We start from the raw sequence: 24,151 nt of genomic DNA, 5'->3' as shown, positions 1-24,151 counted from the left end.
AATTGGCTCAGGGCCTGGTCCACGGGCCCCGCCTGCTGTTTCTAGATGAGCCCACAAATGGCCTCGACCCTCCTGCGCGACGCCGCATGCTGAAACTGATCCGGGACTTGAGGGAAGGCGGCGAGACTCACCTGATCTTCTCCTCGCATCTGCTGAGAGATGTCGAAGAGTGCTGCGACGAAGTACTCATCCTGCGCGACGGGCAAGTCGCTGCCTACTGCGACCTGGAGCAGGAGCGGCGAGCCAACAAGAAGTTTCTCGAACTGGAAATCCGTGGAGAAACCGGTCCATTCATGAGCTCCGTCTCCGCCCTGGGAGTGGAATGGGCTCAGAATAGTCCTCGACGCCTCAAGATGGTGCTTCAGAACGGCATGGCGGTTTCGGACCTCTACCGAATAGCAGCAGAGCAACGAGTTCAGCTACGGCAAGTGACCTACAAACAGGACTCCTTAGAAGATATCTTCCTCAAGGCGATGGATTCCGGCTCTGCGGTGGACGAGACACGGCAGCCCTCGCCCCGCAAAGGAGGTGACCATGGCCGTCTATGAGCACACCTACCGGCGATACGCCGGCCCCAAGACCGACCCGAGAGCTCGTTTCTTGGTGATCCCAAAGTACGCCACAAAAGAAGTCTTTCGCTCGCGGCTCTTTCTCGCTTTCTTCGTGCTTTGCTTTTTGGTTCCCCTTGGGGCCGCCGTGGTCATCTGGTTTCTCAACAATTCGACCTTTCTGGAGTATTTTCGGGCTCTCTTCCGAACCGGAAAGGAATTTCGGCTGAACCTTGGAGGCGAGTTCTTCTTTACCCTGATGGGCATTCAAGGAATCTTGGCGATGCTCCTCACGATTGTCGCCGCGCCTGCCCTCATGGCATCGGACCTGCGCAACAACGCTCTGCCCCTTTACCTGAGTCGACCCTTTTCCCGGGCCGAGTACGTGCTCGGAAAGAGTGTCGTTTTGTTGGCTTTGCTTTCGGCAGTTACCTGGCTCCCCCTCTGTCTGCTATTTCTCTTTCAGGGATCTCAGGTTCCTGGCTGGATCTCGGAGTATGGCTGGCTGGGCAGAGCCCTGTTAATGGGCAGCGCCCTGTGGATCGTCGTCCTCAACTTGGTCGGCCTAGCAGTCTCCGCCACCGTTCGATGGAAGCCTATTGCCAGCCTGACTCTCTTTGGCTTTTATTTCTTCACCTGGTCCTTGGCGAAAATGGTCTATGGCTTGCCCGGCTTTCGCAAGGTAACCCCTTGGGCCGATGTGATGAGCCCCATATCGAGCATGATGGCGGTTTGGCAATCCCTCTTTCGTGAGTCCTTCGGCCCCAGCATTCCTGCCTGGGCTGGCGTGACGGCTCTGTTGGCTCTTTGTGGTTTCTGTTTGTTCCTGTTGGCGCGCAAGGTGCGTGCCTATGAGGTGATCAAATGAGCCTCCTAACCCCAGACCATCAGGTAGCCGATTCCGCTCTCCGCCCAGCTAATGGTTCGCTCCTCGAATCCGAGAATGCCGAGCCAAGGAGACTCAGCGAGGAGACCGCCCACCAAGAGGAAGGCATCGTCTTCGAAAATGTATCCCGCTTCTATGGCGAGGTACTCGGGGTCAACCGCATCAGCCTCCGCATCGAGCCGGGAATCACCGGACTCGTCGGGCCCAACGGCTCCGGAAAAAGTACCTTGATGAACCTCCTCACCGGTCTGCTTCGGCCCACCCGAGGAAGCTTGAGGGTTCTGGGCCTGAACCTGAATCAACCCCAGGAGTTGTTTCGGCATATTGGCTACTGCAGCCAATTTGACTCCTTTCCGAAGGGCCTGACCGGCTACGAGTTTATCTACTCCTTCCTACGCATCCACGGTTTTGCCCACGGACCCGCCCAGACCATGACTTGGGACGCCTTGGGCAAGGTCAGCCTTCAGGACGCTGCTCAGCGCAAAGTGGCCGGATACAGCAAAGGAATGCGCCAGCGCATCAAGCTAGCCCAAGCGATCAGCCATCGACCCACCGTACTGGTCCTAGATGAACCTTTGAATGGTCTTGACCCCATGGCACGAGCGGAGATCACTTCTCTGTTCAAGGAGTTCCGAGAGCAGGGTAGGTTCCTGATCATCTCCAGTCACATCCTCCACGAGGTCGATGTGATTTCCGACCGAGTGGTCCTCCTCAACAGCGGCTACGTAGTTGCGGAAGGGGAGATTCATGGCGTGCGCGATGAGATGGAAGAGCACCCGATGCAAGTGCTCATTCGCTGTGACCGCCCCGCAGAGCTGGCCGCCGAAATCTTTCGCTACGACTTCGTCGCCGGAGCGCAGATCCACCAAGACCGCCAGGGCGTCCTGGTCAGCACCCGCGAACCGGCCAAATTCTTTCTCCATCTGAATGACCTGGTGGTCAGCAAAGGACTTCTCATGGATTCCGTTCGGCCCGCCGACGACGATGTCCATGCCCTCTACGAATATCTCATCGAAGGTGAAGGGAGGTCCTCGTGAACTCCGCCTCGAAAGTCGCCAACCCGGAGGTCGTAGCGCCACAACCCCAGAATCCAACCGGAACGAAGTGGGACCTCTGGCGCCGACAGTTGGCCGGGGTCGTGCGCCTGGAGCTACGCAAGAACATTCTCAGCCTGCGCATGTTGCCCCTGCTTCTCCTGGCAGCCTTGCCGGTGGTGTGGGATGGCGATCATTTCTGTTGCTGCCCTCTCTGAGGCGGACCGCTTGAGAATCGAGCCCAACCCCGCCTTTGCTTTCGTATTCCGGGTCTACTTTTTGAAGATTGCCATCTTCCTGAGCTGCCTCGTTGTATTCGTACAGCTCTTTCGTGGAGATATCCTCGACCGGAGCCTGCACTATTACCTTCTCTGCCCAGTGCGGAGAGAGATCTTCGTTGGCGCCAAATACTTCGTCGGTAGTCTCAGCTCCAGCCTGGTGATGGCCGTCTCCGTCGCGGCAACTTACCTGGTCGTTCATCTGTCTTTTGGGTCTGCCGCACTGGGAAGCCTTGTTTCAGGCCTGCTCACCTACGCTGCCATCGCGGTACTAGGGTGCTTGGGCTATGGCGCCGTGTTCATGTTGATGGGTCTCTTTTTCAAGAACCCCGTGGTGCCCGCCATTGGGTTGTTTCTTCTGGAGCTCGCCAACCCATTCCTACACCCCTTGCTCAAAAAGATCAGCATCATCCACTATCTGATTTCCCTCTTGCCACACCATGTTTCGGTGGGTGCGTTCGAGGTCCTGGCGACCAATACCTCCCCCTATCTCTCCGTTCCTAGTTTGCTGATCGTGATTGCTGCTACGGTTTTGCTCGCCAGCTGGCGACTCCGACAAATGGAAATCAGCTACTCGGACGAATGAGGATCGAACCGGCTTCCTTCATGGGCTGGGGTCTCTCCGGTGTGTGGAGAAGGTCCTCGATCGTCGAAGGCCGTAGCGTTTCTTCGACGAGGGCAACTGCTTTGTCGAGTCGTGCGTGCATGGCACACATAGCATGTTGGTGACTCTTGAGACCGAGAGGGCAGCCGGTAATGCGTTGCAGTGGATCCACTGCGTTGATGACATCCAAGACCGTTATCTCGGCAGCGCTCCTCGCCAAGAAATAGCCTCCACCGACACCCCGCCGGGAAGAGACCAATCCAGCCTGGGACAGCTCTTGGAGAACCTTCGCCAGATAGCTTTGGGGAACCTGAGCCCCAGCCGCGATGGGCTGCACTCCGAGAAGACTCGAGTTCGTCCGGTCGGCTAGCCAAACGACGGCGCGAAGTGCATATTCTGCTGTTCGGGAGAATATTTTGAAGCTTTCCTCAGCGGGACGGTCGCCAAAAACTCGGACAACCACTATCGGAGCCTAGAAAAATAGGACCTTGACATCCACAATGCGACTTTCTATACCGGATAAAAGAGTCGTCTATCCAAATTGAGAAGAGACAGCTATGCGTCGCACAGACCTTGTCACCGGTTTTCTATGCTCTCTAATGGTGGTCGGTGGCCTCGGTTGGGTGTATCTCGCTGATGCGGACGACTCCAAGAAGGCCGCCGAGGAAAACGTTTCCAATAGGGATCACCTCAGTCCCATCGCTTGGACGGCAAGTCAATGGGGCAGCGCCTGCGCAGGGGTACGCACTTCCTACAATCCAGCTGCGGAGCTGTCTGATGAAGACCTATCCCTCGTGCCAGGAGACCAGCGGTGGCTCGACTTCGTATTTTGGACCCTCAACAACAAGATCGCGGAGCACCAAGTCGAGCAATACGGAGGAACTGGGTGGGATGGTCCACAGGGTGGAGTGATCTTCTATTGGGCGCCGGGCTCACACTGGGAGCGCAATACCCTCGCGAGCTTTGGCTTCACTATCGGCCATGTCATCGGAGAACATCGTTGGACGGATTCTATGTTCCCTGATTTCTTCGAGCGGTTCGGTGGCGTCTACGGCATTAACGTAAAGGACCTACTGGTTGAGATCGACCCCGGCTCGCCAGTGTTGGCAACGCTCGAAGTTTGACCCACCCCAACGTTTTTCCCCTAACCCACCTTACCCACCTTTGAACTAGTTTCGACGAGGTTCTATTCGTTCAACTGACTCTCTACAAACCGTTTAGAGTCAGTTGAACGAATAGGGCCGAAGCTATATCTGGGTCACGTTCTGAGCGTTGCGTGGGTCACGCTTCCGAGCGTTGCGTACACGACCGGAAATCCGCGCCGTTCTCCACCTAGACTCGCCCCTAGAACCCATCCCTCTTCGCTTGGACAAAGACACTAGGCCCGTCGACTTACCAGCGGGATCCAGCGCTCAACTATTGGGCTCACTGCTTCGCCTCGATCTCGGTGACACTGAGCTCCACAAACCGGGAGGGGCGACGCTGGCTCCTCCTTCGACGCTGAGTGTCGACGCGGGCCAATGGCTTCGGGCTGAGGAACAGCAAGCCCTCATCGAGCTGGATGGCACCCGGATGGCAGCCCAGAAGCGAGGCAACCTCTCTCAGCCGCAACTGCTCAAACAGGTCGAGACGGCTGCCGCGGCTCTCGCCCGACGGCGACGCTGGGCGGAGCTCTCCGACTTAACTTCCGGCCTTGAGCACCCCGTCAGCATCTTGCCTCCCGGTTTGACGCGGTTGCGCGCCGCTAGCCCTGATGGATCACCGGAAATAAAGAAAGGGCAGTCGTTTCGTGCTATAAGTGGATTGTCGATAAACACTTAGCAGCAACGAAAGGAGACAGCCCTTGGACACAGACTGTACCTCTCAAAAGTATCTGTTTCAAGCTCCAGGACGACGCGAGATGGTGGCTGCTTTCGATGGCGGTTCGATCACTTCCGATGGTGGTGCGGTCCTGTTGCAGCAGGTCGACCACAAGCGCCAGATTCTCCAGCGCTTTGCCGAGTGCTTCCAGGATGCGCGGGATCCTCGACAGACCGAGCATTCGGTCGAAGAATTGCTGCGCCAGAGGATCTTCGGCATCGCTCTGGGTTACGAAGATCTCAATGATCACGACGAGCTACGACTCGACCCCCTCTTGGCGACAGTGGTGGGCAAACGCGATCCTCTCGGCCGGAAGCGACGCCAGAGTCGAGACGGCGGTAAAGCCCTGGCCGGCAAGAGCACGCTGAATCGTCTGGAATGGGGCTGCGCGGGAGAGGTCGAGGGCGACCGGTACCGCCGGATCGCTGTCGATGGCGACGCGGTGGATCACTTCTTTGTGAGTCGGTTTCTAGAGACCTCCAAGAAGCCACCGAGGCAGATCATTCTCGATGTCGACGCAACGGACGATCCTTTGTATGGCCAACAGGAAGGACGTTTCTTCCATGGCTACTATCGAAGCTACTGTTACCTCCCTCTGTACATCTTCGCCGGGAGCCACCTTCTGTGCGCTCGGCTGCGGCGCTCCAATATCGATGCTTCAGCCGGGACAGTAGACGAGCTCGAACGCATCGTGCGGCAGATTCGCGAGTCCTGGCCTCGCGTGAAGATCCTGGTGCGAGGGGACTCTGGATTTGCTCGTGAGGAACTGATGTCGTGGTGTGAGGCTAACGCCGTGGACTATGTCCTGGGTTTGGCCCGTAACTCACGTCTAGAGAAGATGTTAGCTCCCACGATGGATCGGGCATTCGAAGTCAGTAGCCACACCGGGAAGCCAGCGAAGCGCTATGGCGACTGGCAGTACTCGACCCTGGAAACGTGGAGCCGAGAGAGGCGGGTGATCGGTAAGGCAGAGATCACGCCATGCGGGGAGAATCCGCGTTTCGTAGTGACCTCGCTACCGGCTCACCGCCATGCTGCCAAGCGAGTGTACGAAGCAATTTACTGCGCCCGGGGCGATATGGAAAACCGCATCAAAGAGCAGCAGCTGGATCTGTTTGCCACGCGAACCTCGGGTCGCCTGATGCGGGTCAACCAGCTTCGGCTGTGGTTTTCCTCTGTCGCCTACGTGCTGCTCAACGAGCTGCGACGCCTGGGCCTCAAGGGAACCCGCTGGGCCGGTGCCCGGCCCTTCACGCTCCGGCTCAAGCTGCTGAAAATCGGTGCTCGGATACGGGTGAGTGCTCGGAAGGTCTGGGTCTCCCTGGCCACCGGGTACCCACATGAAGGTTTGTTTGCCCACGTCTACGAACAGCTCTGTCGCGCCGGCCCCAACCCGGCCTGATTCCGTTTCTCAGATCGAACCAAGGCTGAGGCACGAACTGCCCCAGGCTCCGCCGTGCCCGAAAACAGGCCCATCGCGTTTTCGAAGCTCGATTTCTCCCGCTGGCCGGCTTTAGGCTGGCGGAATTGATCTCTTTCCAGCTCTCCGTGGGATCGCTGCGTCCCGCAGGCCGAAAAACCGCTCAATTCGTGCGAGCGGTGAGAAGGAAGGGCTAGCCTCCAGCACCAGGGACGAGAGGAAGAGGCTCGACGACTACTGATCTCTCTCGCCAAGAACAACCTGGAGACCGGTCGCAAAGATCCGGACACCCTCTTCCAGCTGTCCGATCTGTTCGCCTCCTCGGGGGACTATGACCTGGCTCTCAAGCTAGCGGCTAAGGGGAATCAGCAAAGCCCTCTGTTTGCCAGCGACCTACGCATCGATAGACTTCGCATGGATCGTCGGCTAGCGAAGTCTTATCGCGTCCATCAAAGTCGGCACTTCGAGATCCGATATCCGAAGGATCGCTCGCCTTTCCTTGCGGAACGCGTGGCTGGACTCCTGGAGCTCGAACGCAAACGGCTCTTGCCCTGGATACCCACCAGGTCCACCAAGCGAACCGAGGTCCACCTGCTACCCTTCGAAGAGTTCATGCGTACCTTTTCCAACGGAATCGAGGTTCTAGGTCTCTTCGATGGCCGTATCCGGGTTCCTATGGCCGACCTACCGAGCTTTCATCCAATGGTGGTAGCCATTCTCAGCCACGAGCTGGCCCACGCGATGATCGCGGAGGCGACCGACGACTCCGCACCCAATTGGCTCCATGAAGGGCTTGCTAGAGTGATGGAGATGCAGGCTACGGAAATCAATTCCATGCCCGACTATCACCGGGCCGGCGGGTTGTTGTCGTTACCGGTTCTGCAAGGAGTCTTGGCTGGTTTCGCCTATCCAAAATTAGTCGCCCAAAGTTATGACCAGGCAGTATGGACGGTGCGCTATATCGCCAACGTCTACGGCCCTTCTCATATTCGCCGCCTCCTCGCCGCCTTCAAAGAGGGCAAGACCACGGAAGAAGCCATCGACGAAACCTTCGGCGTACTCATGGCCGTCTTTGATACAGCGATGCGGCGCTGGTGGCTGGAACGGGCGCCGAAGGCGGTTCACAGCCAAGTCCGCGTCTATCGGCTCAACCCGGACAATAGTATTTCTCTCGCCCGCTGAAGCCGATAGGGCATGCTGGAAGATGGCTTTGACTTCGAGGCCGGTTTTCGTAAAGATGCCCTTTGTATCCAACTGAAAATGCATCCAGATAGATCCTTTCAGCCCCTTTCCAAACTCTCTCGAATACAAACGTCAACGTGAAACCAGAACTGCCGACGACCTTCGGACGCTTCCAGGTCAAATCGTTGCTCGGCCGGGGAGCTATGGGTTCCGTCTACTTGGCGGAAGATCCCGTTATCGGTAGGCAAGTGGCCATCAAGGTTCTACAGGCTCACGCGGGCCTGGAGGGCGACGAGCTAGCGGAAATCCTGGCGCGGTTTCAGCGTGAGTTCCGTTCCGCTGGCACACTGACTCATCCCTCCATCGTCACGGTCTACGATGTCGGGCAACAGAGTGGCGGTTCTTTCATTGCCATGGAGTACGTGCGAGGGGAAAGCCTCGAGCCCGTGCTCCAGTCGGACCGGATTCTCTCCTTCAAAGAAATATCGGACCTGGCTGCTCAGATCGGCAGCGCCCTCGACTACGCCCACGAGCGCAATATCGTCCATCGGGATGTCAAGCCGGCAAATATTCTCATGACCTGGGATGGTCAACCCAAGATCACAGACTTCGGGGTCGCCAAGCTGAGCACCAGCACCATGACCCGCACCGGCACTATTATTGGTACCCCGGCCTATATGGCCCCGGAACAAGTGACCGGCCACGCGGTGACCGGAGCCTCGGATCAGTTCTCCCTAGGAGTCATTCTCTACGAGATGCTCACTGGAGAACGCCCTTTCTCCTCTCCGCCGAGAGCCCCACTTCGATCTTGTACAAGATCGTTCACGAGGACCCAAGACCACCGAGGGAGATCAACCGGGATCTACCCGTCAAGATCAACGAGGTTTTGCTCAAGGCTCTCGCCAAAGACCCAACGGAACGCTACGAATCTTGCAAGGATCTGGCCAAAGCTGTGCGGCGGGCCCTCGGCGCTGCACCGCCACCGGAGTCGATGATGACCCAGGCTCCCCGAGAGTCGACCCTGCGCAAAGGGGCTTCCGAAGCTATTCTCAACCGCAGGGAGAGCCAGAAGACCCGGGGAAGCCGCACCGCGTGGATCGCTATCGCAACGATCGCTTTGGTGGCTAGCGGCATCGGGTGGGAATATCTCGGACCCGGCCGCACCGCGACCAACGAGGTCGCTTCCAGCGAGGACCCGGCCGTTCAAGGGGGTCCCAACGAGGTCGAACCGTCCGTGACAGGGCGGCCTGAAGAGGAAGCTGAGACGGTCACTCCAAGGGGAAGTTCCACCCTCCGGCAATTTCTTCCGAAGAGGAGACCATTGCACCCATCGCCGACCTGCCCGGGGAGACTCTTCGCATCGTCTCTCAGCCACCGAGCGCCCGTGTCCTGATCAATGGAAAGGCCCTCGAAGAAGCGACCCCCCTGGACCTTACCCTTCTTGCCACAGAGGAAGTCGAGCTACGTATCGAGCTGGATGGCTACAACCCGACGGGTATGGTGCTGGCCCTGGACCAGCTCTCCAGCGAGGTGCGGGCAAAAGGGGAGCTCTTTTTCCCCATGAGCCCCAGTGTCCTCCCGGGACGCTTGGTGGTGCGGGCAGACTTTCCCTTAACCGTCCGCATCGGTGCCAAGGTTCACGGTCCCGATCAAGAAATGACCATTCCTTGAATCCTGGTGAGTATCAAGTCGTCCTAACGGCGCCTGAGGTTTTCCTGCGCGAAACGGCTCGGTTCGGCTCGACAGCGACCGCGACCTGATCCTGCCTCTACCGGCGACGGTCCCCATTTCGGTCACGGCTGTTCCGGGCAATTGCCGGATCAGCATCGACGGCACAGAGGTGGACTACACACCGCTTCGCAACCTTCCGGTGGCTGCTGGGTCTCACGAGCTGACCTTTTTCTGGCCCGGACTGAAAAAAACTACGACTCGCAGAGAAGTCATCTCTCCGACAATCGCCAGTTCTCCGCCAGAGCCTCGAGTAGCAAGGCCTCGGAGTAGAATGGCCATAGAAAGAAAGTGATGACATTCCCGCGGTCACAGCCGCTACCCTCTTGGGTCTGGTTACTCTTGGTCCTGGCATTCGCTCCGGTGACAGGGGAGCTCTCTGCCCAGGGGCGCCCTTCGGACCCAGCTGCAGGACGCCTGCTTCTGGAAGCTGGTCGGCTGCAAAAGAACGGCGATACGCCGGCCCGCGCTGAAGGAATACGAGCTCCTCATCGAGCGATTTCCCAAAAGTCTGCAGGCGGAGGAGGCCTTGTTCTTGCTGATTCAAGGTCGAGCCCAACAGGGTGATAGAGAAGGCGCCGAAGTCGCTGCTCGGCGCCTGACTCGAGACTATCCACGCTCCCCTTATGCTGCGGCCGGCTATGTCCTCCTAGCTGAAATGCTCACCGACAACCCGAAGAACCCTCAGGATGTCGAAGAGGCACGAACGACGTTGCACCGGTGCCGCTGCTGTTCGGTCGAGAAAGCTATCCAAGATTGGATTGGAGACACCGAGCAAGGGTCGAAAGTGGTCGGATCAGTCTCCAACTGGGAGAAGCTTCTCGTGCGGCAGCCGCCTTTGTTAGCGCCATCGAGGAGGAGACGTCTTCACCTTGGACCTCTCAGGCCCGAGTCGGTTTAGCAGAAATCTTGTTGGCGGAGGGGGATTGGGCCGCCGCAGCCGATGAGCTTCAGCGAGTCCTCCTCCACAACGAATCCAGTGGTCACCCGGAAGCAGATCCCGGTGCCGCTGCCGACGCCCGGCGTCGACTCACGTTGATTCACCGACTCTTCCTTCGGCCTGCTTCCGGCCAGAATAGCTGGCTCCAAGCGAGGATCCTGACCGTCCCGGAATGCTCCTCAAAAAACCTGTGGGAGTTAGTGCCAATGACGCCGGGCACCTCCTGATCGCCGACCGCGGAACCGGGACGGTAATCGAATTGGGCGCCGGGGGCGCGGTCAAAAACCGGCGTCAGGCCAAGGATCCCGGCCGACCCTGGTGGTCGGCGGGAGATGCCTTTCTCTCCGATGGAGCCGACCTGAGGCGTATGGAAGATTTGTGGAGTAAGACCTTTGTCGCCCGCAACGGATCCAAGGCGGAGCCGGTGAAAAAAATCGCCTCTGGCGAAAGAGGCGCTTTCGGTCAGTGGTACTTGCTCGACTCTAAAGCCAATAGAGTCGTCGTTTTCGTCCGCGAGGGTCCTACCTCAACACCTTGGCCAGCGGCGACCCGGTGGACCTGGCTCAGGATTCCCGCGGCCGCATGTACGTTCTGGATGCCAAGGCGAACCGAGTCACTCGGTACAGTGCCAGTGGCGAGGTTCTTAGTCTCGCAGCCCGTGGCGACTGGCAAAAGCCGGTAGCCCTTGCTGTGGATGCAGCTGGCCGAATCTACGTCCTCGACCGAGCTTCTGCCCGAGTCGATATCTTCGCTTCGAACGGCACTCCGTTGACCTCCTTGGGTCCTCAACTACCGGCGGTATTACCCTACGAAATCCGCTGGACCTGACGGTCGGGAGAGGTCGGTTGATCATCGCCGACAACCGCCTTCCCGGAGTCGTAGTGCTCGAGTGAACAGATTTCCAGATCGACAGGTCACTAGATGAGATGGAAGAAGGATAGGTTTCCGACATGAACCGGGCTCAATGCAACTTGCCCAAGAGGACCCTGGCTTCGATCAGCCTGCGTGCTCTGGTTGATCTGGCTGGTCCGCCGGCACTGTAGGGGCTCAGATAGAGGAAGTCGACCTTCCTCCGGAAAACTACCAACAAATCGCCTATGAGAGCCTCTCTCTGGCAGAGTTGGAGGAGCGCTTCCGCGCTGCCGAGACCACCTTTTTAGAAGCCACGGACTTGGCCCAGGCGTCCCCTCTGTTTAGCGACCTCATCGAAACTCTCACCTCCCGCGATAGCGACGACCCTACGGAAAAGAGCCTCCTCTCTCGCAGCCTCGGCTACCGCGCCCGGGCAAGCTTCAATCTGGGCAATGACGACACCATGACGGCAGATCTGCTTCGGCTGATCGCGGTGGATCCCGGCTTCGAGTTTGATTCAGCCCTGGTCTCACCCAAGTTGCTCAACCAGTTCTCCAGCCTGAAGAAGGAACGGGTGGGATTTCTTCAGCTGACCGTGTCCCCAGCCGATACCGAGGTTCGAGTGGCAGGACGCCTCCTGGACCTCAGCCGGCCGTCGGTGGCCGTTCCCACGGGCCCTCTAACGGTGACCGCGACACGCCCTGGATATGCAGATATCGAGATGCCCATGGAGATCCGTGGCGGAAGAGAGATTCCCCTCGACCTCACCCTAGAACGCAACAGCGCCATGATCCTCCTCGTCAGCCGGCCTCCCGGTGCTCAGGTGATCATCGACGAGATGGAGATCGGGTTCACCGGAGGGATCCTTCCCGATGACTACCCCCTAGCGGATTCTCCCGCTGACACGGATAGAAAAGGGTACTCGGCGCCTTTTCGGGTCGGCGGCCTGCAGCCCGGAGTTCACCGCATCGAGGTTCTCAAAGAGGGGTATCGACCGCACCGTTTCCAGGTCAACGTGCCTGAGCTCAAAGATTACAACGCCGGCGTGGCAGACTTGGAGCGGACCGAAGGCACCGTCCTACTGAGAGGTCTAACTAGAAGAGCAGTCGTCCAAGTCGACGATCAAGCGGTCCAACCGGTACCGGTGAATTCCACCGACGGACGCCTGCTACTGCCCCCTGGGGACTACCGCCTAGGAGTCAAGGACGGCACCTCTGGCTTCTTCGAAACGCAAATTTCAGTACAGGACGCCAAAACCTCCGAAATAGATATTCGGCTACGTCCAGCCCTCACTCTTCTAGGGGTACTGGGAGGCGATAGGCCGGCAGCGAATAAGCTCATGGCCAGCTTGAGCCAGCAGAGCGCCAACCTGGACAATTGGACCTTCCTGGATCGATCCGACACGGGAGAGCAGCTCGCTCGGCAGTCCGGCTTCGAAGCCTCAGCTCTTCGCCGTCTTGCGGCGGGTCCGAGTGGAACCGGCAGTGAGGTGGCACCGAATTGGCTGAGCCTTCAGAAGGAGGCAGACCGCACCGCTCCAGGCTCCGTCTATGTTTTGGCAGTACTTTCCGACGACCTCATCGCTGACTTCGTCGACCTCTGGTTTCTCCCCACGGCCCCTGCCCCGGCATGGCCGGATCGGCAGCGCTTGGCCCTCGACCAAGAAGCAGCGATTCCTTCGCTGTTCGAAGCCTTCGACAATCCCTTCGCCAGCCAGCGGGTTTGGTTTGGAGCTGGCCTGCTGGATTCTGGCGCTGCGGAGGGTCCCGTAGTCGTCTACCTCGACCCCCAAGGACCAGCGGCTAGAGCGGGAGTTCTCCTGGGAGACACCATCCTCACGGTGAGCGGAGAGCCGGTATCCACGGTTGGAGAGGTTCAAAAATCCCTCGAATCGCTGCGCCCCGGGTCCAGTTTCAGTGTCGAGCTCGCCAACGTCGCCGGGCGGCGCACCTTGGACGTGCGACTGGGCAGCAGCCCGGCGGTCATCCCTCTGGACTCGCCGGATCTAATCTATGCCGTTGTCGCCGCTGCGGTGGCCTCAGAATCCAACGACCGAGAGTCCACCACTCCGGCCTGGCTTCTCTCCCTCAATCAGGCCGCCGTCTTCCTTCACGGGGGAGCCTGGGAAGACGCGGTTCGAGTCCTGCGCGGCATTCGTGCCCCCGAGGGACCGGGCCTGGGGCAAGCGGCGGTGGACTATTGGCTCGCCACCGCCTTGAGAGCCATCGGTCCGGAGTATTACGACCAGGCCAAAGAGGCCCTGGAGAGAGCTGCCTCCGTCTCCGGAGCCCGTCTCTTTCACAACGACGGCCCCCTGGTCGCCCCTCGCGCCCGCGCCCGCTTGCAAGACCTGGTCAGCAGCCGCTGAAGAGAAGGGGCCTCTGGCCTGAAGCCCGTATCGAAGCGGGCTAGGAAACCGGTGATATCTCGAGTGTGACTTCGACCGTCGGGGAGCCCTTCTGAGAGAACCACAGGACTCCCTCGGCCACCATGTCGAGAACCACTCGGTAATGACCCGGCTCCGAGAGGGCTGGGAGGTGAAGCTCCTGGGTGACAACCTCTCCGGGTTCGATAGCCTCCTCGAGGAGCCCCCGGTACCAATCGTAGTCCAGAGCCTTGGGCTCGTCCCCTCGATAGAGGTGGACGCCGATGCGGGTACAACCGGGACACCCGGCCGACTCCGGCAACCACACCGTATCTCCCTGATTGGATACCCGGCACAAGACCCTGGTCTCTTCACCGGCTTTTCCGGAAAGCCCTTTGGCTCCCTGCTGCGGCTCTAGAATCTCGATCCTAGCCTCGAGGTTTTCCGGCCGACGAGTGGTCGGGCGGTATTCCCCCTTGTACATCAAAATGTAGTGACCGGCCAGGAGGTTCGAGGTCAGCTTCGACCAATAGGCCCGAAAGCCTTTTCCTTTGAGAAAGGAGGTCAAATCTTGTGCGGGGACTTCCATGGTGGCGGCGAGGCTCACTGGCACTATCGTCATTTTGGAAAAACCGCTCCGCCGCGCCACCCCGGCGAGATTCTCGACCACGATGTCGTTCTCCAAGACTCCGGTCTCTTCCATCTCCTTGCGGCTATCCGCCGTCAGGGAGTGGCGCCGTCCGGGCTCCACCATGGCGACGACTCCCCCGGGACGAAGAACCCGGGCCATCTCGCTGAGGATCTCTTGCTGGTTGGGAATGTGGTGAAAGGCGTCGTGTACGACGATGCGATCGCAGGATGCATCTTCGAGAAGAAAACGCCGGCCATCATAGGGCAGAAAGCTCGGTTCCAAGTCCCAACGAGTTCGACGATCTCGCTCGAACAGCTCTTTCGCCAGATCCAAGGCCGTGGCGGACACATCGATAGCGATGGTGCGGCAGCCATAGAGGTTGAGAAAGTGAGATACCCAGGCCGTACCGGCTCCAAGCTCTACAACCACGTCACCGGGACTCAGTCGAAGCCAGTGGAAGAGCACGCCCAAATTGAAAAGATGCTGGGGAAATCCCAGAGGATCACTATAGGGTTTGTTGAGAATGAATTCTTGGTACGGGTAGTCGGAGAAATACACTTCCGCGGCTCCGTTCAAAGAATCCGTCCGCGCAGCAAGATCTTCCGAATCGTGAGTCTCGGCAGGGGAGGGGATATCTACCTGAGGAGCTAGGATCAAACCGATGGCACCGTCCAGCACACCATCGGCCAACTTCAGAGCACCTGGAAAACGACGCAAGACCCCCTTGATCGCCTTTCGCGAAGCCTTCCCAAATCCGCTCATGAAAAACCTTCTCCTAGTCTTGGGTTCCCTCGAACAGCGCCGAGGCGAGGGTCATCTTCTCTTAGCTGAAAAAGTTTTGCCAGATCGCCGAAGATCTCTCGGGATCAGGACCTCGATGCCCCAGGAACTCGAGAACAAGAGTTACTAGGGGAAACGGCAACGGGAACGAGCACGAGGAGATCCGTAGCGCCGAGGGCGACTGAGAGAATCCGAGACCGGCGGCGGATTGTTGGCCATCGTAACCGGTAGAGTTTGCCGGCTCTTCCACCACGACATCTGCTGGAATCCCTTCCGATGACTCCTCGTATCGACCCTGAGCCTTGTTGAGGCTGGTTTCCCTGCCTCGGTGGACTATAATCGCCGGCTCAGCCTCAGGCCATCCCTCGAAGGATCATGAACGATGCATACGCCGCACCAGCTCCTTGCAAACATTGTCGATTTCGCAGGCCTCTTTCCGCCAGCTAAGCTGGAGATGAGACCGGCGGTAGAGCTTTTTTCCAGGTATCGCGTCTCGCCGGAAGCGTGGATGTTGGGCCGTTTCGTGGTGCCGGCATCACGCCTGGAAGACTTGGAGATGGCAGCCGAGGGCCTGCTGCCGGATGCGGATTCGACTCCTTGGGAGCTCAGTGTTCTATCCGGCGCCAACCCGGCCAAGGCAGCGGCAGCCTTGGCGGCGTTCCAGGAACGTCAGGGGGACGGCCCGTTGCGGCTTGGATCCATCGAGGCGATCGCGACCTCGGAGCAAGACATTCGCCACGCTCAGCAAGTGCTGCCGCAGAACGTGCCGGTTTTCTTCGAGATCTCCGTCAGTCAGGACCCTGAACCGCTGGTGAAGGAGCTGGCTCGAGCAGGAGGACTGGCGAAGATCCGCACTGGCGGCGTGACCACGGAGGCCTTTCCTTCCGTTTCCCAGGTTGCAGCCTTCCTCCGAGCTTGTGCTCGCCACGGCGTTGGCTTTAAGGCGACAGCCGGCCTCCATCACCCCCTCCGGGGCCTCTACCGGCTAACCTACAAACCCGACAGCGAGCTCGGTAACATGTTCGGTTTCCTCAACGTCTTTCTCGCAGCGGGCTTGGTTTGTTCCGGAGATTTGGACGACGCAGAGCTTTCGGACCTGCTCGTGGAGACAGATGCCACGACCTTGCAAATGTCTTCCCAGGGTATTCGCTGGAGACATCACCAACTTTCCATCGAACAGCTGAGTGAGACCCGACGCCACTTTGCAATGAGCTATGGATCCTGCTCCTTCGAGGAGCCCGTCGACGACCTTAAAGGACTGTCTTTTCTATGAGCCATCAAATCGATCGCACCCATGACCGCGAGCTCACCAGCTGGGTCGCTTCCGCCGGTCAGCCGGACACCGACTTTCCCATTCAGAATCTTCCCTTCGGGGTCTTTCAGCGTGACGACTCCGGGAAAACCCATGTGGGAGTTGCCATCGGCGATCAGATCCTGGACCTACACAGCTGTGAAGAAGCCGGCCTACTTGAGGGACTCGCCGCGGCCAGCGCCTCCCGCGCTTCCAATCTCAACGCGATGATGGCTCTGAGCGCCAGCGATCGCCAGGAACTGCGGCAGCGGCTGGTGGAGTTGCTTCAGGAGGGCACGGCCCCCGGCAGGATTCGCTCGGTGAGTAAGGCCCTGGTACCAATGAAAGAGGTCGAGCTGAGACTTCCGGCCAGCATCGGCGACTACACAGATTTCTACGCCTCGGTGTTTCACGCCACCAACGTCGGCAGCATGTTTCGGCCGGACAACCCCTTGCTGCCCAACTACAAGCACATCCCCATCGGTTACCACGGCCGCGCTTCGTCCATTGTCGTGAGTGGCTCCCAGGTGCGGCGACCTTGCGGTCAGACCAAGGCAGACGACGCAGAAGCCCCAACCTTCGGACCCTCCAAGCTTTTGGACTATGAAATGGAGGTAGGCATCTTCGTGGGCCCCGGAAACGAGCAGGGCAGCACGATTCCTATCGACCAGGCGGAGGACCATATCTTCGGTCTCTGCCTGGTCAACGACTGGTCCGCCAGAGACCTGCAGAAGTGGGAATATCAACCCCTCGGCCCCTTTCTCGCCAAGAGCTTCTCCACCAGCATTTCTCCCTGGGTGGTCACTGCGGAAGCGCTGGCGCCCTTTCGCAGCACTGCCTTCGACCGTCCGGAAGGCGATCCGCAACCTTTGCCTCACCTTTCGTCCGAAGAGAATTTGAGCTCTGGTGGTTTCGATGTGAGTGTCGAGGTCTGGCTGCAGAGCGAACAGATGAGGGCGGAAGGAATAGAGCCGGTGCGCCTGAGCCGAGGCCGCTTCACGGATCTATATTGGACGGTGGCCCAAATGATCACCCACCACTCCAGCAACGGCTGCAACATGCGGCCGGGAGATCTATTGGCCAGCGGCACCGTTTCGGGACAGGCCAAAGACACCCGAGGCTGCCTGCTGGAGCTCACCTGGCGCGGCTCTGAACCGCTGGAGCTCCCTTCCGGAGAACAGCGACGCTTCCTGGCGGATGGCGATGAGGTCATCCTTAGGGGTTATTGTGAGCGCGAAGGATTCGCCCGCATCGGGTTTGGCGAGTGCCGTGGTCAAGTCCTCCCAGCGAAGCAGGAAACCTAGAGTCCGTGGTCGCCGAACAACCAGTCTGGCGGCCCTCAGGGGAAAGGGTTCGGAAAGCCAATCTCTCCGCCTACTCGGCTCGAATGCGCCAGCTCGGGGTAACCGCAACCCGCAGCTACCCAGAGCTGCATCGCTGGTCTGTAGATTACCCGGAAGAATTCTGGCCCAGCCTCTGGGACTATGTGGAAGTGGTTGCCAGCCGCCGATGGACCGAGGTGGTGGACGACCCCGACCGGATGCCTGGAGCCTCTTGGTTTCGAGGGGCACGCCTCAACTTTGCAGAAAACCTGCTCCGTTTTCAAGATGACTCAGAGGCCCTCGTCTCCTGGGACGAGACGGGTCGGCGGCGCAGCCTGAGCTACCTCGAGCTGCACCGAGAGGTCACCGCAGCAGCGTCAGCCCTGAAGGATCTTGGTGTCGAGGCCGGAGATCGAGTCGCCGGATTCTTGCCCAACATCCCGGAAGCTGTCGTAGCGATGCTGGCGGCGACCAGCCTCGGGGCTCTTTGGTCCTCCTGCTCGCCGGATTTTGGCGTTCAAGGAGTTCTCGACCGCTTCGGACAGATCGCTCCAAAGGTTCTTTTCACAGCGGATGGCTATCGCTGGGCGGGAAAACCTATCGACTCTCTCGAGAAGATCGCCGGTATCATCCAGCAGCTGCCATCCGTGACCCGTCTAGTCGTGGTGCCTTTTGCGAAGGAAGACCCGACTCTTTCCGGTGTGCCCAGGGCCACTCTCTACCGCGACTTTCTTGCCGGACCCAATCCCGACTCGAGCCCTCGGCCCCTGAGTTTCGAGCAGCTACCCTTCGACCACCCGCTCTACATCATGTACTCCTCGGGCACCACTGGCTTGCCCAAATGCATGGTCCACGGAGCCGGCGGTACCCTGCTTCAACACCTCAAGGAGCTGGTACTTCACACGGACCTCAAGCGAGGGGACCGCATCTTCTACTACTCCACTTGCGGTTGGATGATGTGGAATTGGCTGGTCAGCAGCTTGGCCGTTGGGGCCACCGTGGTGCTCTACGATGGCTCTCCCTTCCCCCAACGGAAAGAGATTCTCTTCGACATGGCGCAGGCCGAGGGCTTGACTCATTTCGGTACCAGTGCCAAGTACATTGCACTGGCGGAAAAAGAGGGCTTGGCTCCCATCGAGAGCCATGATTTATCGACCCTCAGAGCCATTCTCTCAACCGGCTCTCCCCTGGCACCGGAGAGCTATGACTATGTCTATTCGCGGATCAAAGAGAATCTCTGCTTGTCCTCTATTGCTGGGGGCACGGACCTCATCTCCTGTTTTGCCCTCGGAAACCCGACAGCCCCGGTCTACCGCGGTGAGCTTCAGGTTTGTGGTCTAGGCATGAAGGTAGAGGTCTTCGACCCCCAAGGCAACGCCCTGATCGGAGAGAAGGGAGAGCTCGTCTGCACTCGGGCTTTTCCGTCGATGCCCGTCGGATTCTGGAACGACCCAGACGGCGAACGGTATCGGCAGGCCTACTTTGATGTATTCCCTGGCATCTGGCGCCACGGGGACTGGGTCGAGCTCACTGAGCGGGGCGGTATGATTTTCCATGGCCGCTCCGACGCCACTCTCAATCCGGGCGGTGTGCGCATTGGAACCGCAGAAATCTATCGGCAGGTCGAGCAGCTGGAAGAGATTGTGGAAAGCCTGGTGATCGGTCAGCAATGGCAAGGTGATGTGCGGGTGGTGCTGTTTGTACGGCTGCGCTCGGGCCAAGTTCTCGGCGACTCCCTCGTGGACCGAATTCGCCGCCACATCCGCAGCAACGCCACCCCTCGGCACGTCCCCGCCAAAGTCATCCAGGTGGACGACATTCCCCGCACTCTGAGTGGGAAGATCTCCGAGCTGGCGGTCAGCAACCTCGTCCACCACAGGCCGGTCAAGAACGCCGACGCTCTCGCCAACCCCCAAGCCCTCGAGCTCTTCCGAGACCTCCCGCAGCTAGCAACCTAGCCCTCTCTGGTAGGTTCGACGGCTTGCTCCCGGACCGTCAACAATTTTCTCACCAGCCGCAGCAACGTCTCTCGTTCTCCACGGGAGAGGTTTGCGGCTAACCGATCCTCCACTTGAAGAATTCGCGGCCGTGCCTGAGCGAGAAGGGCCTCTCCATCTGCCGTCAGATGCACTCGGGACCGCCGGCGATCTTGAGCTGACCGGGAACGAGTCACCAAGCCCATGGTCTCGAGGCGCTCGAGTGGTTTGACCAGCACCGTCGGAGTGGTGCCGATATGAGCCGCGATCTGGCGTTGAGAAAGATTCGGGTTGTGAGCGATGAACTCGAGAGCTGCAAACTGAATGGGGGCTAAGTCTTGGCCTTCGAAATCCTGCGCAAACAACTGGCTGGCGAGAGCATAGGCAATCCTCAGGTTGTAGCCGATGCACTCCTCTAGCACTCCATAGCTGACTGCCGACTCTAAGGAGGCCGAAGGCGCAGCGAGCTGCTCCTCTTCACTATCTTCCACCGGAACAGAATTCACTCTCTCCCCCTTCACCTTGACGATGCCTCTAGCCGCGATGACAATCGTTTACATGGTAGACTAATTCTCTTGTCGTCTCGAGCAACCAAGAGAACCCCCCTGGAGGATACCGTGAGCAAGGACAAACCGAGCCAAGACCCTCTCGAACTCAAACGCATCCACCATGTTGAATTTTGGGTCGGAAATGCCAAGCAGGCGAGCTTTTTTTACCGCAACGCCTTCGGTTTTTCCCAATTTGCCTACTCCGGCCTGGAGACTGGTCAACGAGAGAGCACCTCCTACGCTCTACGCCAAAAGAAGGCGACCTTCTTGCTCACGACCCCCATGAGCTCCAATGGCTTCATGAATTCCTTCCTACAACGCCATGGGGACGGAGTACGAGATATCGCCTTCGAAGTTGCCGATACCGACTTGGCCTATGCGGCGGCTCTGGAACGAGGCGCCACCGGCGTGGCAGAACCCCACGGCCTTACGGACGAACACGGCACTGTGCGCCGAGCCGCCATCCAGACCTACGGCGACACGATTCATTCGCTGCTCTCCTTCAAGGATTACTCGGGACCTTTCCTACCGGGGTACGAGGTTCGAGAGATCGCCGGCGAGGATGCCGGCCTCCTGGTTGTGGACCACATCGTCGGAAATGTCGAGCTGGGCAAGATGAACGAATGGGCCGACTGGTATTCCAATATCCTCGGCTTCGAGCGCTACATTACCTTCGACGACAAAGACATCTCTACCGAATACAGCGCCCTCATGAGTATCGTCATGTCGGACGATTCCAAGGTAGTCAAGTTTCCAATCAACGAGCCAGCCGCGGGGCGTAAAAAAAGTCAGATCGAAGAGTATCTGGACTTCAATAACGGCCCCGGGGTGCAGCATGTAGCCCTGCTCACAGGCGATATCCTCAAGACGATTCGTCACCTCAAGAAAAACGGCATCGAGTTCCTCGAGGTGCCGGATAGCTACTACGAGGAGCTGCCTCAGCGCGTGGGAAAGATCGACGAGGAAATCGAAGCGGTAAAGGAATTGGGTATCTTGGTGGACCGGGACGACGACGGTTATCTGCTACAACTATTCACCAAGCCGGTGGAAGACCGCCCGACCCTCTTTTTCGAAATCATTCAGCGCAAGGGGAGCCGCGGGTTCGGCAAGGGCAATTTCAAGGCCCTTTTCGAGTCCATCGAGCGGGAGCAAGCGATTCGGGGAAACCTCTAGACCTGCTGGAGAAGGGAGCGAAACCGTGCCGATCTACCATCGTTTAGGCAACATTCCATCCAAGCGACATTCCGCCTTCCGTAAGGAAGACGGCAGCCTCCACCCGGAGCAGCTCGTAGGGAATAAGGGCTTCGTAGGAATCTCCTCCTTGCTTTACCACCTGCACCCCCCTACCCGGGTTACCGCAGTGCGTCCCTTCGCACCGGTGACCATCGAAGCAGACTCTAGCCAGGAGCTCAAGCATCGTCACTTTCGTTCCCACCGCCTCGCCCCCGGGGGAAGCGCCGTTTTGAATCGCGTTCCCCTCTTATTCAATCAGGATGTGACCTCTTTCTTCGTCCAGCCAGATATCGAAGATGATTTTTTCTACCGAAACTCCCAGGGCGATGAGCTGGTATACGTCAGCGAAGGGGAGGGAAAGTTAGAATCCCAATTCGGCAACTTACCCTTCGTCTCCGGGGACTACATTGTGATTCCCCGCGGGATTCTGCACCGTTACCGCTATACCGGAAACAGCCCGGTGAAGTTGCTGATCCTCGAGGCGTCGGGTTACTACCGGACCCCCAAGCGCTACCGCAACGAGCACGGCCGACTCACCGAGAACGCCCCCTTTAGCGAACGGGACTTCAAGCTTCCTCAGGACCTCAAGACCTATGATGAGAACGGAGAGTTTCGCATCTTGGTGAAGCAATACGATGCCCTGACCGAGCTTACTTTGGACCACCACCCCCTCGATGTGGTCGGCTGGGACGGCTTTTTCTACCCCTGGGCGATTAGCATCCACGATTTCGAACCCCGAGTCGGCCGCTTTCATCTTCCTCCACCCATTCACCAAACCTTCGAATGCGAGGGTTTCGTGGTGTGCTCCTTCTGCCCCAGGCCCTATGACTTCGACCCCACCGCGGTGCCGGCCCCCTACAACCACTCGAACGTCATGTCCGACGAGGTGCTGTACTACGCTTCCGCTGACTTCATGAGTCGAAAAGGTGTGGAGTTTGGCTCGGTAACCCTTCACCCCGGACGGTCTTCCTCACGGCCCTCACCCGGGGAAGATGGAAGCCTCCATCGGCGCCAAGAAAACCGACGAGCTGGCGGTGATGTTCGATACCTTCAGACCCTTAGAGGTCGCCAAGAACATCCTCGACATCGAGGATCGGGACTACTACCGCAGCTGGATCGAATAACGGTTCGGCAGGCGGCTGGGCGGCTCTAGCGCCGAGCTAGCCAGGTGTCCGCTCCGGGAGGATCTGCCGGAGGTAAAACCCTACCCCTCGATCGCGATCCCAATCGCGAGGATAGCCAAGAGAGACCTCCTCGAAACGCACTCCATCACGAAAGTGAGTGTTCTTGATGTGCAAGTGGCCGTAGACCACGACGGCTGCGTTGAAGCGGGTATGCCAGTTCTCGGTCGCTTTCGAACCGCACCAGATGGAGAAGCGAGGAATGCGCCGTAGGTTGACCAGATCTTCTCTCAAGGGCCAGTGATTGATCAGGATGAGCTCGTCTCCCGAAGCCGCTGCGGCTTTCAGGCGCCGCTCCGACAAGGTCAACCGGGCCGCACACCAGGCTTCGCGGGAAGGGTGAGGGTCGTAGTGGAGAAGAATCTCATCGCTACACAACACGCCCGAGTCGGAGGCCCAACTCACCGCTTCCTGGGCAGAAACTTCGTCGGGCCGAAAAGTGTAGTCATAGAGCAGGAAAAGAGGAGCCAAACGGTATCGGCGCCCGCCGGGAGCGAGGCCCGGCCACCGGGGATAAGGATCTTCAGGAGTGAGGACCCCAAAGCTGCGACAGACCTCTACCAGCCGCAGGTATTTTGCCTCTCCCTTGAGAGGGGACGGATCACTTGCCAAAGTCCAAAGATCGTGGTTTCCGGGCACCCACAGAAGCTGCTTGAACCGAGGAACCAGAGTCTCGAGAGCAAAACGTAGGTGTGCCTCGGTCTCGCCCACGTCACCGGCGAGGATCAGCCAATCCTCTGGCTGCGCAGGCAACTCGACGAGAGCTTCCCGATTGGAGCGATTGGCGAGGTGCAGGTCTCCTAGAGCGAATAGCCTCATCTCGTATCGAGCTCGATCTGCTCACCAGCCACCTGCTGCGCCTCGGGACGAAGTTGGTGAGGAGCTCGGGCTTGTAGAAGGCTCAATTCACTGCCTCGGCGTCGCTGGAGGCTTCTGTCAACAAAGACTCCTCGCCGGCCAGTTGAGGAAAGATCATTGCCTGAGTCACCCGGTTGTTGGCGAAGCGGACCTCCGTAAGGGGGTGACGAATCGGCTCCACGGAAAGATCTGGGTAGATCAGGGCTCCACCTCCAGAAGGGATGCCCAACCCGCACAAGTGTTCTCCGGCTTGAGGCATTGCGGCCCGCAACCGTTGCCAGCTCGGCTCCGAATGAACATCGATGAGGTATGGCACGAGCTTGAAGGTTTCGAACAAACCACCGATCTCTTCCCCAGCCTCCTCGATGCCGTGTAGACCCAGCTGCATCGCCCCTGCCGAAACCCCGGTCAACAGAGCCCCAGAGTAGTACCTCTCGGGAATCTTCTGATGCAGACCATTGCGAAGAAAGGACTCCCAGCCCAGCTTTGGATCTCCACCCGCTAGTAGGATCCAGTCCGCTTGGTCGAGAAACGCTAGGTCTGCTTTCGTGGGCTTGGTAGGAATCATCCGGCATTGGCTAATGCCGACCCCTGCCATGGCCCCTTGGAAAAGCTGATAAAATTCCGGCTGATC

At 58.9% G+C, this 24,151-nt stretch overlaps 4 protein-coding genes across 5 annotated transcripts in view; 3 read left to right on the top strand and 1 right to left on the bottom strand.

Annotated features, from left to right (window-relative positions):
* appbp2 (amyloid beta precursor protein (cytoplasmic tail) binding protein 2) overlaps positions 1–24,151 on the bottom strand; it is a 121,434-nt gene that overhangs the window by 53,144 nt on the left and 44,139 nt on the right. The window lies entirely within an intron of this gene.
* On the top strand, positions 16,378–17,703 carry LOC140676717 (fumarylacetoacetase-like). The gene has a single exon (XM_072911948.1). The coding sequence runs from the start codon at positions 16,378–16,380 to the stop codon at positions 17,701–17,703; it is 1,326 nt and encodes a 441-aa protein (XP_072768049.1).
* On the top strand, positions 17,787–19,679 carry LOC140676716 (acetoacetyl-coenzyme A synthetase-like). The gene has a single exon (XM_072911947.1). It carries the CDS (start codon positions 17,787–17,789, stop codon positions 19,677–19,679), a length of 1,893 nt encoding a protein of 630 aa, XP_072768048.1.
* LOC140676726 (4-hydroxyphenylpyruvate dioxygenase-like) lies at positions 20,369–21,418 on the top strand (the record flags this gene model as incomplete). Its single annotated transcript, XM_072911974.1, has 1 exon — positions 20,369–21,418. A coding segment is annotated over one exon (1,050 nt), but the record flags the coding sequence as incomplete, so codon positions are not given.

The sequence above is a fragment of the Nerophis lumbriciformis genome, linkage group LG30 (assembly GCF_033978685.3).
Source record: "Nerophis lumbriciformis linkage group LG30, RoL_Nlum_v2.1, whole genome shotgun sequence".
Lineage (NCBI taxonomy): Eukaryota > Metazoa > Chordata > Actinopteri > Syngnathiformes > Syngnathidae > Nerophis > Nerophis lumbriciformis.
Note: the sequence above shows the minus strand (reverse complement) of the source record. Positions and strands in the feature narration are given on the sequence as shown.